The 16,983-nt window shown below is 47.5% G+C and overlaps 2 protein-coding genes and 1 pseudogene across 3 annotated transcripts in view; all 3 read left to right on the top strand.

Moving 5' to 3' along the window:
• ARK2C (arkadia (RNF111) C-terminal like ring finger ubiquitin ligase 2C) overlaps nucleotides 1-15,382 on the top strand; it is a 94,222-nt gene extending 78,840 nt beyond the window's left edge. Inside the window, exons 4-8 of one of the 2 annotated variants that reach the window (XM_066247395.1) lie at nucleotides 242-371; nucleotides 1,994-2,098; nucleotides 2,424-2,519; nucleotides 8,601-8,707; nucleotides 9,201-15,382. In XM_066247395.1, coding sequence (XP_066103492.1) covers nucleotides 242-371; nucleotides 1,994-2,098; nucleotides 2,424-2,519; nucleotides 8,601-8,707; nucleotides 9,201-9,318 — 556 coding nt within the window. In that variant the 3' untranslated portion in view covers nucleotides 9,319-15,382. The remainder of the gene's footprint in view (nucleotides 1-241; nucleotides 372-1,993; nucleotides 2,099-2,423; nucleotides 2,520-8,600; nucleotides 8,708-9,200) is intronic. The other variant, XM_066247396.1, reaches the window with a different exon arrangement.
• ARK2N (arkadia (RNF111) N-terminal like PKA signaling regulator 2N) overlaps nucleotides 1-16,983 on the top strand; it is a 273,891-nt gene that overhangs the window by 207,781 nt on the left and 49,127 nt on the right. The gene's annotated exons all lie outside the window — the stretch shown is intronic.
• LOC136315595 (spindle and kinetochore-associated protein 1 pseudogene) lies at nucleotides 4,620-6,484 on the top strand (annotated as a pseudogene).

Genomic DNA, 16,983 nt, shown 5'->3' with positions numbered 1-16,983 from the left:
TTAAGAAGTTGTATGAGGTCTCAGCTGTTTTAGCCCCTTCAGACCCTGCAGAGCCCGTTTCTTCTCTGAGTCTCATTTCTGTCTCTCTAAAGAGAGGAGCCGGGCGAGCTGAGGTCCAGTTCCTTGCAGCTCTGGACATGTGTGACTCTGGTTCTACATGCGGGGCTTGGTGCCTGAGGTCCCTTCCGTAACCTGAGGGCCGAGTAACCCCCTGTGGCTCACTGCAACCGTGTCTCCGCAGGGATCTCAGTGTGGACGCTGGCTTGAGCCCTGCTCAGTTCCAGGTGCGGCCTGTCCCTCAGCACTATCAGCATTACCTAGCAACGCCTCGAATGCACCACTTTCCCAGAAACTCCTCCTCCACGCAGATGGTGAGTGAGGGCTCTGCCCGGAGGCTGGCTCCCTGTTGCCCATTGGGAGACATGGTGGGCGAGGCCTGTGGCTCCCCTGTGTCCTGCTCCCCAACAGGCCAGCTGCCCCCCCAATTCATTCCCACTGTGGCCTGAGGGCACCTGTTGGACTGGAAGCTCTTACTGCTGAAAGAACTGGGTGGGGCACTGGAGGGTAGGAAGGGGTGGCTCCCTCGTGTGGATTGTGGGGAGAGGCTCAGGCCTACAAGCAGGCAGGGAGGTGCTTGAACCCTGTCTGACGTCACTTAGTTCATTTGTCAAGGTCAGCGCCTCTCTGGGCATTAGTTTTACTTATCTGTGAAGTGGGATGAAGACACCTGCCTGGCCCATCTCCCAGGACTGGTGTGAAGAAGCAATGAGACCCCCGAGGTGACCCTTGGGCCTGGCCTGCTGACCCAGTCTGCGTTGTGCAGGGGGCTGGATATCTCATCACTGTAGGGTGCTGAGACTGCCGACAGATGGATCAGAGCTTGGGCACGTTGTGAGCTGCGTGGAATGGAGGTGAAGGTGTTCCTCCATTCCTCCATTCTTTTGTTCCATTAAAGTAGCAAAAGACTGAAAACCTTCTATTCTCAGACAGCGTCTTCATGGGGCCTCCCCAAAGCAGAACCCCAGCCTGCCAGCCACTGCCTCTGCCTTGACCCACTCAGCACCTCAGCCTCCTTATTGTAAAATGAGGCGTGTGGGTGCGCAATCTCAGTAGTTCGATTAGAAAACACCATTTCCTGAGAATAAAAGCTAACATTTACTGAGCACTTACTGCATACCAGGCACTGGTCTAAGCACTTGATGTGAATTATTTTATTCAAGCCTCTCAATAACCCCACATGAAAGGGTAATATCCCTATTTTACAGGCTGGCAAACTGAGGCATAGAAAGGTTCAGTAATAGGCTAGGGTCGTGCAGTGAGAAAGATTTGGGGCTATGCTGGACACTTGGCCCTCTGATCCTCACCTGGGCCAGGGTGAGGTGAGTGAGGCCACACCACGCAAGGACAAGGGCAGAGGCCCTCGTTATTTAAATTTTTGACGTTTTGTTCATTACAGATTCTTTATATCAGTTTTAATTTTAACTATTGCATTAAAATATTCTTTGTCTTGGTTACTGAGTCTTTTGGTTTCCCCTGAAATGTTGGAGTCGAGGAAAAGGGAATTGACTCTGTCCCCCAACTGCTTAAGTCTGAAATCATGGTTCTGCCACTCAGTTGTATACCTTGGGCCACCTACTTAATCTGCTTGTGTCTTCTTTACCTTATCCATACCATGGGGGTAGTAATTGCATGCACATTACAACTCAGAGGAGATCATTAAGTTTGTAAGTTATGTGAAGGGCTCAGGACAGTGCCTGGCATGGAATAAATGTCCCATCAGGTGAGGTGTTGCTTTATTGATGTTGTTACTCTTTCTGGGGCCGGCCCAGGGCAAGCCTGGTTCTTGAGGAGGTGAGGGAGACCCTGGAGCAGGAGAAAAGGAACTTCTGCCTGTACTTTCACAGGGTGTGCAGACTGGCGGTTAAGGGAGGAGGAGTCAGACACTGGGCTCATGCAGCCTTGAATCCTATCCAAGGCATTTTCTCCCCAACAGGTCGTCCATGAAATCCGAAACTACCCTTACCCTCAGCTTCACTTCCTTGCTCTCCAGGGACTGAACCCCAGTAGACACACCTCTGCTGTGCGGGAAAGCTATGAGGTACCCCACCCCTCCGTCTGGGAGTTCTCCTGTCAGCCAGGCTCCAGAGGGGTTGGCAGAGAAGCCATTATCATTCATCACTGCCATTCATCGTGTCCTCTCTCCTTTTCCCCTGCTGGTGGGTAGGGCCAGGGTGGGTAGGAGGAGCCTCGGGGTTGAGAGTAAGAGGGAAAAGGGGAGAGAAGGAGGAGAGATATTTCGGTCTTTCAGACAAGTTCTTCTCGATGGCTGTGTGAGTGCTTCCTGCTAACATCTTCCCACCTTACCACATGTATACATGTGCCTTTGCACATGTGTGCACATGTCCACACTTTTCTCCGTGCAGGAGCTGCTGCAGCTCGAGGACAGGCTGGGAAACGTGCCTCGGGGGGCTGTACAGAACACCATCGAGAGGTTCACCTTCCCCCACAAGTACAAGAAGGTGAGTCAGCCAGCAGACCAGCCTGCGCAGTAGGGGTGAGTGTGGGGGATGGGGGAGGCATAGCTTGTCTAGTTTACCTAGTCGGTTGTCCACAGAGAAGCACAATCCAAAATCTAGAAGCCTTTGTTCTGGTCAGATGCTCCGAAGCTGTGATGCCTTCCTAGGGTCTTCTCCCTTGCTCCTGCCAGGTGTGACCAGGAGGCGAGATGCTGGCCTCTTATCAGGAAGGGAGGAGGCTGTATAGGTGTGGACATGTGACCTTGTGAGTGGGTATATTAAGAACGTTCAGAGGGGCCCTGGCTGGTTGACTCAATGGATAGAGCGTCAGCCCAGCATGCAGATGTCCCACGTTTGATCCCGGTCAGGGCACATGTGAGAAGTGACTATCTGCTTCTCTTCCCCTCCCTTTCCCCCTTCTATCTATCTTCCCCTCTTGCAGCCAGTGGCTTCGTTGGTTCAAGCATCGGCCCCAGGCACTGAGGATAGCTTGGTTGATTAGAGCATTGGCCCCAGACGGGGGTTGCTGGGTGGATCCGGTCAGGGCACACAGGGGAATCTGTCTCTACCTTCCCCGCTCTCACTTAAAAAAAAAACAATGTACACAAGGAAATGAATGTCAGTATCTGAGTGGGGCAAGGGGCGCACCTGCACATTACCTTGGAAAAGAATTCTAAGTTCAGTCTCACATGTGGACAAATGGGCAACTAAGGCTTCAGAGCAGCATTTCCAATTCTCATGGAGCATCAGGGTCACCCGGGGAGATTTAAAGCCACAGATTCGGAGGCTCTGCTCTAAACCTACAGAGGTTGACGCTCCAGAGTTACTGCCAGGAATCCTAGCTAGGATTAGAGCCAGGAATCCGAGTTTAAAAAAATTTAAAATGAAATTAAAAAGATTTTGAAGCTACTATGATGTCCTTTAATAAATGAATGGATAAACAAACTGTGGTACATCCATACAATGGAATATTATCCTATGATAAAAAGAAATGAGCTAGTAAGCCATAAAAAGACACGAAGAAACCTGAAATGCATATTACTAAGTGGAAGAAGCCAGCTGGAAAAGGCTGAATACTGTATGATTCTGACTATATACCATTCTGGAAAAGGCAAAATTAGAGACAATAAAATGATCAATCATTGCCAGGGGCTGTAGGAGAGGGAAGGAAGAAGGAATAGGTATTCACAGAGGATTTTTAAGGCAGCAAAACTGTTTGTATGATACTGTAATGGTAGACACATGGCATTGTGCATTTGTCAAAACCCATAGGACTGTTTAACACAAAGTAAATAAACCCGAAATGAACAGACTTCATTTAATACTAGTGTGTCACCCATTATAACAAATGCATCACACTAATAGGAGATGTTAATAACAGGGCAGACTGTGTTTGTTGAGAGGCAGAGGGAAATGGGAGCATACTACATTTTCTGCTCAATTTTCCTGTAAACTAAAATGGCTCTAAATATACAGCCTGATATGAAACAAATAAATATTTTTTAAAGTTTTTAGAATGAAAAGCTTTGCAAATGCTGAAAAGCTTAGCACAGGAACATGCTCATAATGGCCAAGCCTCCTATTCACCTCCTCATGAAGCGCTGGGATGCAGTGTTTGTGAGCACTGGGGTTGGAATCAGCCAGTTGTGAATTTCAGTTTTACTACTGTCTCAGTCAGTTTGGGCAGCGATAACAAAATACCGCTGACTGGGTGATACTTCAGCCAAGATCGATGCACTGGCAGATTTGGTTCTCGACGGGGCTCTCTTCTGGGCTTGCAGAGACGGCTGCCTTCTTGCTTTGTCCTCACATAGTAGAGAGAGGAAGCTCCCGTGTCTTTTTCTCTTCTTAGAAGGGCACTAATCCCATCATGGGACTTGACCTTAGTGACCTGATCTAAACCTAATCACCTCCCAAAGGCTCATAATATCATCACTTTAGGGGTTAGGGCGCCAACATCTGAATGGAGGGTGGGGATGGGAACACAGACATTCAGTCAGTAACTACCACTAATAGCTGTGTAGCTCTGGACAACTTGCCTGGCTTTTCTGACCCCTTCCCTGCCCTTTCGCATGTAAAATGGGAATGATATAGTAGTACCCTATGAGATTCTCTGAGGAGTCAGCGGAGCAATGCCCGTGCACAGCTCAGCACAGCGCCAAGGGAGTGCTGAGTGCTCAGCAGTGGTGAGCTGCTCTCCCCTGGGCATGAGGTTCACTCGTTCTAGACCCATGGGGTCAACATCAAAGACCATGAGTCTTGGTTTGTGCACCTCCTTGTAGAAGCACTGGGTTTATCCATGTGATTTCAACCAACATTTGGGTATCTTCTATGGGTCATGTGCTAAAGGAGGAAGTGACATATTTCAGTAATTAAGGATATCTGTGTGGAAAAAATGATCATTCTTCAGAAAGAGAGAGCTTTGAGCTGTTGAAGAACATGGAAGGGAAGGAGGTGTGCTCAGGGGCCCGGAGCGTTCCGGGACCCCGACCAGGGTGTGCTCACTCCTGCCAGGGCCACACGCTCTGCCTGCCGTCCCTGCGAGAGGCTGCGAGGACAGTCGGAAACGGACAAACACAAAGATAAAAAGGAAAAATGGCCCAAATCAATGAGCTAAAGAGTTAAAAATTTGCAAGAATAAAGGGAGAATCAGGGGAATAAAAATTGTATAAAAAATAAGAATAATTTAAAATGAGAAATGATAAATTTTAGGACCCACATAAGGTGTAAAAAAAAAAATCTTAAAAATCTTAAACTGAGAGTGAAATAATATAAAACAAGAAAGGATTTTTAAAATAGTAATGATATAAGAATTAAAAATACAAAAATAATCAAACCGAAAAATAAAAAAAGAGTAAAAATTAGGAAAAGATATGAAAACAACATAAAATTGAAATCAATAGCATCCAAGTGAAAAGGAAAGTTAAGGACAATGAGAAAGGAAGGACTAAAGAGATAAAATAAATATTAAACTCTGAAAGTTAAACTTAAAGTTACATAGATAAGGAGCTGTCTTCAGCGCCCAGGCCAACATGCTCTAATCAATGAAGCCATGGCTGTGGAAGGGGAAGAGAAAGTGAGATAGAGAGGGCAAAGGGGAAATGAGAGGCCTGGAGAAGCAGGTGGTTGCTTCTCCTGTGTGCCCTGACCGGGAATCAAAACTAGGACATCCACATGCCAGCTGACGCTCTATCACTGAGCCAACCAGCTAGCGCCGATTTTGTTTCAAATGGTGATTCAAAGGCACTCTGGCATCAATATTTTGAATATTGCCAAGGACACTAAAATGTCAAGAACCTAACTTGAAGACTATATTAAACAAAATAGGGGATGAGATCATGTTAGTAAATGACCTTCTAAATAAATTGGAATTGGAAATTCAGTATCAAGAACAAGCTACCAATTCACTTAAGGAACTCTATGAATCTCTTGAAGAAGATTACAAAGATGTGGAACATCTCAAAGAAAACATTCCTCCCCATTTGCCTCAAGTCACAGTAACCCAGCACTTTGTTAACGTAGCAGATGACCACGAAGGACCTATCAGGGTTGAGGCTCCTGCAGCTACAAAGAAGCCCTCTAAAGAGCAAAGAAATATTAAAGAAATGCCATTTATAACGTCTGAGGAGTTTAATGGCATTCCTATGTACATGAAATCCCGTTTAACCTATTGTCAAATTAATGATGTTATTAAAGAAATCAACAAAGCAATAGTTAGTAAATATAAGATCCTACATCACCCAAAGAAGTCTACTATGAGTTCTGTGAACAGAAATCTCTATCACAGATTCATTAATGAAGAAACAAAGGATACCAAAGGTCATTATTTTATAGTGGAAGCTGACATAAAGGAGTTCACAGCTTTGAAAGTTAACAAGAGGTTTCACGTGATGCTCAATATCTTACGGCACTGCCGGCGGCTGTCAGAGGTCCGAGGAGGAGGACTCACCCGCTACGTGATAACCTGAGGCCCTTGTGAGCTAATGCTAGGGCTCTTCTTGTAGTTTCCTTATATCTGATTTTTTATATATAATTTTAAGTTTTTCTATCATCTTTTCTTGTCTCTTGTAAAAATAAAAAATAAAGAAAAAAAAAGTTATATAGATAATGAAAAAGACAAAACCCAGAAAACCTGAAAGATTAAAAATACAAAATCAGAAGCAGAGTAAGTTTTGAAAAGAGAGACTGGTTTAAAAAATGTAGATTAGATGTAGTAAAACAAGGTATAGCTATTAAATTAACATGATTAACTATAAGAAGGAAATCATGAATAATGGTGAATAAACAATAGAAAATCAGTGAATAGTTATTGAACTTCTCTTTTTTCCTCAGGACTAATTAAAAGAAGGCCACTCCTCCAGCAAACACAGCCAGGCTCTTAGGCAGATCACCAGGACTCTAGTCACACTCCAAAGCCGTGACAATTATATGAGACTAGGAATGTAATTCTGATTTTCTGGATTCTGGATAAGGGGAATTATTGCAGCTGCCTATGATTTGCAGTGGGTTGTAGGGCACAGGAAGGCTTAGAGCAGAAGATGTGGATATTTTTATATGTACCAGTGAGGTGACAGTAGCCTCTAGACAGATCAGACTAAGAAACTCCAGAGCTGAGCCTGACCTGTGGTGGCGCAGTGGATAAAGCGTCGACCTGGAATGCTGAGGTCGCCGGTTCGAAACCCTGGGCTTGCCTGGTCAAGGCACATATGGGAGTTGATGCTTCCTGCTCCTCCCCCTGTTCTGTCTCTCTCCCTCTCTCTCTCTCCCCTCTCTCTCTAATAAAAAATGAATAAATGAAATCTAAAAAAGTAAATAAATAAATAAAAATTAAAAAAAAAAAAAAAAAGAAACTCCAGAGCTGAGGGCTGGGGACCAGATTGGGGAGACCTGGCCTCCAGGCCTGGACCCAAAGTCATAGTCATTTTCTGGGTGGTCGTCTTCTTGGGACTTTTCAGATATTTCTCTTGGCAAAAAGACATATAAGTCTGTTTATCACTAGAGAGGGGACAGAAGGGCTAGTTTTCTTCCCGTGGCTGTCACCAGACTGCTTCATGGCACAGCACGGAGACGGAGATGAGAACAAGAAAGGTAGAGGCATATTTCATTCACTGATTACATTCCTCCCTCCCCAGAATATTTATTAAGCATCAGTGATGAACCAAGTCTGGGTGATACCTAAAGAGTGAGTCGTGGTCCGTGCCATCTAAGAGCTTAAAACTTCCCACATAATGGTTAACTGTTTTCAAGTAATTATCGTAGAGTTTAAAACAGGACAGTTAAAGTCAATAAAGTATAAACAGTACCTGCACAATGACTAATGTCATGTTGGAACTAGTGCCTATCTTAAAGAGACGTTCTGCATAGGAAGAGAAATCCAACAGTATAAAGTAACAGTGTGGTACAAGTGAGAGATGTTAACTCCAGGTTGAAGATTTTTGCCTTTATCTAGTAAGTAATGAAAAAATTAATAGACATTGGTAAGTGGAAGGAAGAAAAAAGAAAAGATAAAAAGGGAGAAAGGGAGGAAGGGAGAGAAGAAAAAAAATAGATGAATAAATATACTACTCACAAAAATTACGAGGATATTTCAAAATAAATATGAAGCTATAAAATATCCCCTAATTTTTGTGAGCTGTGTACATAGATGGATGGATGAATAAAGCATGCTGGACCTTCAGGTGGAGGAAAAGGAGGCAGCGATCTGGACTGAAAAGGGTGTGAGGAGGAGTGGACAGGACAAGGGGAATAAAGAAGGTGAAGCAATCTGTGCACATAGCCATCTCACCCAATTCCTTTCCAAACTCGATGCTTCTAGGACACTTTATGCCTGGGACATGAATTGCCTGGAACAACAATAATAAAGTTCACTGGGCTTTAACCCTCTGTATTCATCAGCAAGGACGAGGGGTTGGAGAGGAGGCAGGATGAAGGGTCTGGGAGGAGCACAGAAGCCTGGGTCTTACTTCAGAGCTTAAGAAGAGACTGCTTCACCGGGGGAGGGAGGTGGAAGGCTGTGGATGAAAGGCCGGGACCACCAGGGGAGTCTGCTCCAGGTAACAAAGGCTCCTCCTTTGCCTCTCACAGAGAAGACCCCAGGACGGCAAGGGCAAGAAGGAAGAGGGGGAGGAGTCGGACACCGATGAGAAATGCACAATTTGTCTGTCTATGCTGGAAGATGGAGAAGATGTGAGGTAGGAGGCTGCCTCTTGGATTCCCTCTCCCCACCCTCGTCTGTATTGGTGACCCATCACATGCTTTGTGTCAGGGTGAGGATTGCTTGTATGTGTGAGTGTATGCGCACACACACACACGTGCGCCACGGTGTGCTTCATGGTTGTTCCAGGAAGATAGGGTCTGGAATGTTCTAGATGTGTGGTGCTTATGGGTGTGGACTTGTAGATAGTAAGTTTAAGAGAACAGCCTGATATTTGGCCTGGATGGGTAAGACAAAGTCATGGCTGTGTTCTAGGCTGAACCGAAAGGGCTTCACGGAGGAGGAGGCCTTTGGGGCTCTCCTTCCTGTCATGACTTTCCAGCCACAGCCTCACTCCACGGCAGAGCTCCCAAGCCCCTATTTGGCCCGTTCCCCAGTCGCCCTGGGTGTGGGTCTCCCCATCCCTTGTCCCTTGAGTGGCCCTGGGCCCCTCCCCCTCAGCCATTATCTGACTCTCCTCTCTCTTCTAGGCGCCTCCCGTGTATGCATCTCTTTCACCAACTCTGTGTGGACCAGTGGCTCGCCATGAGCAAGAAATGCCCCATCTGCCGGGTGGACATTGAGACACAACTGGGAGCTGACAGCTGAAGGAGGAGTAGCCAGTGGACACCCCATTTTCCTTCACCAGGTCCCCCCACGGCCATAGCCCTTGCAGCCAAACTTTGCCTTCTGAGCCATTTGATGTAGAGGAAAGCCTGCAAGCACATTTTGTGGAAAGAGGAGTTGGTGGTATCAGTGTCTGAGGGGAAGGAGGGTCGGGGAGGACCTGCCCATCCAGAATGGTGACCGTCCCCATCTGCCTCGCTGCGCTGGAGGGAGGGAGCTGGCCGTGCCCCGAGCAAGGGTGGGAAGGGGGGGCCCACGCTGCTGAGAATCTAGACATGGTCCTGAAGGTCCTAGCTGATAGACCGGCCCCTCAATCCTGTCCTTTGAAGGATTGTATATATACCTCTCGACCACGTAGAAACCATGTAGGGGTCTCTAGCTATTTCTGTGGATGGCAGCCGGAGCATGTTAGCTTAAGAAAAATGTTTTGTGTGGTGCTCTAGTCATCTTGTGGTGGACATGTCGCTATTACCGAATTCGCACCAAATATTTCTCATTGAGTTTCTTGTTTTGGTGCCTGACTGAACCAACCAACGACAGCCCAAATCTTCCCGTCTTTATGAGAGAAAGGGGAAAAGAAATCAAAAGTGAAAAGAAAAAAAAAGCCAAATCCTGTTTACGATGAATAAAGGGGAGGCGGGAGGGTGGGTGGTCCTTGTTTTGTTTTCTGTTTTGGTTTTTCCCTTTGCTTTTGTTTTTCTCATGTTTACAATGCACGGAGCATGGAAGGGGGCGCCCGGGAGAGGAGAGGACTGGAGAGGGAGTAGATAGAGGTCTTAGGTAGACCTCTGAGGGGCTCGGCTGGGAGTGGCAAGGTAGAGCTTGAGTGGATTAGAGGTGAATTGTCTTGAAAGAGGGATCCCCAGTTCTAGAGCCCACCTACTTAGGTCCAGCCGTCCGCCCAGTTCCACACAGAACCAAGGAGGGGCCAGCCTTCAACAAAAGTTGCCCCCATGTTCTCTAGAGCCAGGATGTCCCTGCTCACGCCAGCTTCTTCCTTTCAGCTGCGCTCTTGCCCCGTTACAAAGAGGCAATTTGGCCACTGCCTCCCTATGCAAAAAATTAACCAGATGAGGATAACATAGCGTAGGTGAAGGATATGGTCTTGGCCAAAGTGCTCTCAGCTAGCACTCAAGGGCTGAGGTCAAATACTGTGACCTTGAGGAGGACCTTGAGCTTCCTTTGGGATGGCTCAAATTCTTATGGGGTTCCTTGGAGGTGGCTCTGGCCCTGAGACCCTCTTGGCTGAGTTTGGGAGACACTGTGTCCCTAGCCCCTGAATCTTTCTCTGACTCTTTGATAACCTTGGGCCAGTCCCTTTCTCTCTGTGTGCCTCAGTTTCCTTCTCCTTAGAGCGGGGAGAAACAATGCATCCGCATTTCCACTTCCTCTACCTCACCTAGCTGCTGTGAGGAAGAGTAACACTATCTGCCCAACACATCCAACCTCTCCTGGGAACCTCCTTGGGGTTTAGGGGTGGGGCTGGTAGGAAAGACAGGCCTGGATATTCCAGGCAACACCGCACAGTATGTCTTTTTTGCACCACCCACAGTTTTTCTGAACCTCGATGGGAGCAGAGAGATGGCAGGACCTACCAAATTCCACCAAATCCACCCAACTTCCTCTATTTTTCGGTGGAAAACATCAGTTGAGCTGGAATTCTGCTCTCTTCCTTTCCCCCTCCCCTGCTCTCCCTCATTTGCACTGCCCTCGAAGCCTCTTCCCACCCCAGTCTCAATGCCCTTATTCCAATAAGAGAAGACTAGGGGGGCTGGATATTTATCACGTATATGAAGAAATTCCGTAAGATGAAGGAAACTGAAGTTTGCATTGCTGCTACAAAGGGTAAAACCAGGACCAATGGGTAAAAATGATTGGGAGGCAGATTTTGGCTTGAGGTAGAACCTTCTAGCACAACCAGAGCTGTCAGCTGGAGGGATGGCTGCTCTGGATACTGGCAGGCAGAGAGTCAGGGAGGTGGCTTCTGGTGGGAGGATTATTCAAGGATCCCACTCAGACTAAGGCATCTTTACTGACTGCCTGCCGCAGGTGTGTCCGGACAGACAATAGCAAAAAAGACAATAGCCCTGCCTCCAGGGGCTTACAGTGCAGCTGAGGAGCTAAGACACAAAGAATAGTACAAAAATGGTGAATAGTCTAATTCAAGGTTAATGGCGATGAGCATGACCCTGTCCCCTTCAGTGATTCCAGGATGTGTACAGTGTCTCCAGGGCTAAAGCTGGAGACCCCCACCAGTGTGGAAAGTACTTCTGAGTCAGAATTTCAGGGAAAGCTAGTCCTAGTTGCCCTGAGAAGTTGGGAATTTCCCCCACCCTGCTTTGACCAGCAGGTAGCCGGGTGGTCTAGGGAAGGTCCCGCCCCTCTTAATCTTGGGCTCTTGCTCTTCTTGCTAAGCGCTAAGCCTGTCTGAAAGGCTAGCAGGTAGAGGGAGTCAGTGGGGAACCAGAGCTGGCATCCTGGTTCCAGTCTTGGCTCTTCACTGACAGAGTGGGTGATGCTAGCAACCTGCCTTCTTCTCTGCCTCAGTTTCCTCAGCTGTAACACAAGGAGGTTGGGTTGGATGCTTGCTGAATTTCCTTCCAACACTCACATTCTCTGATCCTACCTAACATCAATATATCATTCAAGTCATTAGAGCTGTGTGCCAACTGAGCTGTTGAAATGCCGTGCTATGGGCACAATATCTGCTTTAGAGGCTGAGTGGGCTGGAGTCTCCTCCTCCTCCCAGTGTTCTGCAGGCCCCCTGAGTGCCCCAGGCTAACTTTAGGCACTGACCAGGGTGGAGGGGACCACCTGGAGGGACGAGGCCAGCTGCTGGCTTTGGGCTAGAACCTAAAGCCCTCTTCTCTCCATTTCTTTGGGGCCCTCTTACCTTGCAGGTGGGCACAGGAGGTGACGTGGACCCAGGCACCTCCCGGCTCCTCTAGCTGGGCAGCTTCTGGCTGAGAAGAGAGGACAGGGTGTCTGTGATCTGCCCCCTCGAGGCCCCTCCCCCATTGTCAGGGAGCCGGGAAGAGGGGAGAAGAGGCAGGCTCAGGCCTCAGCATCTAACACCCACCACCTCCAGGAGGGGAGACCCCCTGTCCTCCTCCTTCTGCTCAACTCCAGGGACTCAGACCCTTTCCTGACTGAGACGCATGAGTGCCTTCTGGGGCACGAGCCGCCCCAGGATCAAGTCGGGCCTCCTCGCCACAGCAGCCCTGGCTGCGGTGGGTCCACCGAGGACACCAGTCACTGAAACCGACGCCACAAGCCCGGCCTGCGCCGGCAGCGGGCGGGAGCATGGGGCTCCTCCACTCGCCGGGACCCCCTTGGGCCCTGTAGCCCTTGCCCACCACCTGTGGCAGACTCAAGCTCCTCTTTGCAAATGTTCCCAGCCTCCGTGCAAGTATTCTTAACTCTTTACGCCTAATGAACAAGCACAGTTTTTTCAATGGTGAAGAAAAAGCACCAGATTTTTTTTTTTTTTCCTGAAGAAATCCCCCAAGCCCCCCGCCGGCCGGCGGGACACACACTCCCCGCGTGGGGCTGTAGCAACGTCTGTCAGGTCCCCCTCGTGTTTCATCTCCTGCCCGCGCGTAGAGCAAATGCTAGAGCGATTTCAGCTGATAGAAAAACAAAAATGAAAAAAAAAACACAAAAAACAAAAATCATGGCACGTTGCTAGTTTACAGGGTTTTGTGAGTTTAAATGCCTTATATTTAACAATCATAATTTATGACTAACTTGTAGATATCGTGGGTTCTTATTTAATTATTTTTATAGTTGTTTTGCATTTTTAATTATAATTTATTTATTTAGAAAGGATACTAATTTTTTTTATTACTCCTATTACCTCATTTTGGCGTTGTTTCTGGGAGTGGAATGCTTTGCATGCATTGGTACGATGACAACTACGAATACAAAAAAAAAATTTTAAATAAAATTCCGCGAACTTTATTTCGTCCAAACTATCAGGGTGTGTGATTGCAAGCTGTCCTACTGTGGTGCTGGCCTCTTTGGATACATTCCATACGAAATGCAAACCTTTGATTCTGTATGCTGTGACCTAGTGAAAAACTCCAATATAGTGACTGTATTTAGCACATATATAAATATAATTTGCACTCGTCAGCAGACTGGGGTAATCCTTTCACTTGCTACCCTTACCTCTCAAGCCCCCTCCTTCCCATCATTAACCTGTTTTTCCTTCTTCCCTCGCCTTTCCCACACCCTCAGCCCACACTGCTCCGCCCTCAGAGGAAGGGCTGGGGACACTGGAGGACACGCTCTCTCCACCTGAGCTCCAAATCTCTTTGGTTCCAGAATGTTCTCTTTGGACATGATCAGCAGGAACATCTGAAAGCCAAAAAAAACAAAAAACAAAAAAAACCCTGACTTACTAGAACAAATCCATGTCCTTGGAGCAAGTCACTTGGCATCTCCATGTCTGTCTCCTGGGCTGGGGGTCAGGAGGTGAGCTGGAGGGTCTGTCCCTGAGACTCAGATCCAGTGGGAGACCACCATGCTGTGCTTTCTTTCAGGAGAAGAAAGGAAGGAAGAGAGAGGCAAGGAAAGAGAGGAAGAGAGTAGACTGAGAAATTATCCAGTGGATTTGCTCAAAGGAGACACCGGAGGGTTTCTGTCCTGTTACAGGCAGTGTCCTGGGGGAGACAGGGAGGCAGGACAGGTGGACTCATCCCTGGACATAGGTCATGTGCTTTTACAAGATTTGACAGTCACATGGAGAGTGAGCTGAAATCCATGTTTTGTTAGCTGGGGGGATGGGGTAATCCCCACACTATGGTATTGGGGAGTAGTACCCCATCCTATCGTCTTTTGGAGACCATTGTTGAGGCATCACCCTTGAAAATAGATTAGGACACAGATCTTAGACTCATGGTTTCTCCCCCTTAGCATCTCTTCACTCTCAGCCTTTGCTCCACAGAGCTTTGGGCAGGAGTGGGGGCTGCTGTGGAGGATGGGAGGGGGGCTCCAGTCTCACCACCCTCAGGCAGAATGCTAGGGGAGGGTTTGGGGAAGCAGTCACCTCAGATTCTGGCCAGCTGTGAGCCCAGGCCTTTGAGCTAAGAGGAGAGGAAGGAGGTCCATGTCCCCAGGAGAAGCCTCCGAGCAGGCTGGACTCGGTCCGGGTGGAAGGACCCCTCCTGCGCTCTCTTCATGTCTGCCTCTTCCCTCCTCTCCTCCCTCCCTTCCTTTCCAGCCCATCTTCTCCTCTTGCCTCTCGACATCACTGCCTTTACCTGGTGGAGAAGTCCGCCCTCCACATGAGGCCCCTGGGATGGTGCTGACAGGGGAGGAAGTGGACGCCCACTCTGCCACACTGCCTGGTCAGGTTTAGAGAGATGATTGGGCCGGGCGTGCTCCGTAAGCCCCAACTTTGTCCTGGCCGGACTATGGGTCTGTTCCCTGGGCTTCCTGCCTGCTGCCTGCCCAGCTTCCCCTTCTGCCTCCGCTCTGGAGCCTTGTCTTCCTGCTTTCCCTGGAGAAGACCTGTGGAGTCACCCACCAGGGTGCACGACCACCACACGGCTGGGCCTGGTGGACACTGCCCTCTTGGCAAGGCTCCTGGATGGTCATGCCTTATGCTGCTCTGCAGGGGCAGAGTGGGAAGGGGCCCTTTGCCCTGGCTGGCCTATTCCCCCCCCCCTCACCCAGCCTTCCTGCCCCCAGCCCCACCCCTGGCCTTGGCTGTAGCCCACTTCTCAGCTGAGAAGCCAGCTGCACCCGGCCCTCCAGGGGGGTACTTTGGTTGCCCCTGGTAAGTGAAAGGATTATCCTCAGTGTTGATTGTCCTTTTTTGTAATCCTCCTGCTGTTCTGTTCTGTTGTGCTGTGCAACATTTTGCTACATAGACTATTTTATAGCAGAAAGCTAGAAAAATATTTATTATGAATATTAAAGCAATAGTGCATCAATGAAAAGGCGGAGACATTAGGAATTGTGTAAATGCTTAGATTCACTTTTGGTGGATTTTTTGTACTTTATTTATAACTAATAAAAATGAACTGCATTGCTAACTACACCTCACTTGTGCAAGGTGCTTACTTCTGTGCAGTCCCAGGGCGCGTCCTCAGAAACCCTCTCGCAGACTTCTGTCTTCGTCCAAGATCTGAGGTAATAGCAGGAATCTCCTCCCCTCATTTTCCTCCTCCTTCCCCCTCCTCCCCTGCCCGCCCCTTTCTTCTTCTTCCTCTGCTTCCTCCTCCTCTTCCTCCTCCTTCTCTTGACTCATGTGTTATTTTCTTTAATTTCTTTCTCTCACAGAGAACCTGCTCTATTCTGTGAACCAAACATCTAATTAACCTGTTTCCTGCACTTTAGCTTATGGCTTTTAAAGGGGCCGTGAACTAAAGTTCCCATTTTTTATCAATTTTCAAATGGAACCTCTTGCGTTTTGAACTGGAAGGTGCCTCAGTTTCACTGCAGGTGAGAAGGAATTTTTGCTAGTTGGCATGGATTTCCTACTTCTTTATAAGGACTGAATTGACACTCAACATAGTCTAGAGTCTGTTCTCAGTGAACTGAAAGATGGATCTTTCATAAACTTGCAAACAGGACCCTTATTAATGCACTTTTTATAAAAGTAATAGACTATATTTCTTAGAGCAGTTTTAGGTTTACAGAAAGTAAATTTTCAGTATATTCTCTCACCAGCACCCCTCAGTTTCTGTTGTTCACATCTTGCCTTAGTGTGGCGCACTGTTAAAACTGGTGAGCCCAAATCGCTATATAAGCATGAACTAAAGTCCATAGTTTACATTAGGTTAATGATTAGGTTAATAAATATTTAAATCTCTAGTGTTTCTTCAAATAGATGATCCTGAATGCTGTCTGTTGATTTCTGCATACAGGGGGTCATCGAGTTATGACATATTTCTGTTCCTACAATAGTGATATAACCTGAATTTTGGTGTAAGTTGAAACACACCCTAGCCTAAGTCACTTACCTATCCTATCACAGTTGTAAAATCATAATCTAGAACATAAAAACACAACTAAGCCACAGAAAAAGGAAAAGGACATAAATATACTGTTCTGTACACTGTACTGTAGTAACAAAAAAAAAAGACAAAAAATGAGTGTTAAAAAAAATTCCTTACCTTTATTCCTGTGGTTGGCTTGCACACTGGAAGGGGCATTGCAAGGAGGGAGAGAGTGACCTATTGGGAGGAGGAAGCTGGAGAGGCAGGAGAACCTGCAGAAGGTGCTGGAGATGCTGGGTCAGGTAAATCAGGATTGCCTAAGGAACATGCAGGAGACGCGGGAGATGATTCTACCTGTATTACAGGTGTTTTATCTGGAAAACAGCTGATGTCGAGGGTACAGACTCTGTTGCAGGCCTCTCTACCCTGTTAAAGAATTGTTCCAGGCTAGTCTGGAAGATTGATGACTTCTCTTCCAAAATCTACCTGTAGCATTGCAAGACATCCATATCAGCTCTGTAGACCTCACTGAATCTGTCGTCGCTGGAGTCCTTGGCCTGAAATTTTGCCAACCCATCCTCTACCACAGAAGAACCTTCTGTTAGACCTTTTGTAGTAAATCTCTTGGGTTCTGGGGTTTCTATCTCTTCCTCTTCAATCAGCTGCTTCTCCAGCTGAATGAGGTCCTCAGCAGACAGCT

This window comes from Saccopteryx bilineata, chromosome 11 (assembly GCF_036850765.1).
Source record: "Saccopteryx bilineata isolate mSacBil1 chromosome 11, mSacBil1_pri_phased_curated, whole genome shotgun sequence".
Lineage (NCBI taxonomy): Eukaryota > Metazoa > Chordata > Mammalia > Chiroptera > Emballonuridae > Saccopteryx > Saccopteryx bilineata.
Note: the sequence above shows the minus strand (reverse complement) of the source record. Positions and strands in the feature narration are given on the sequence as shown.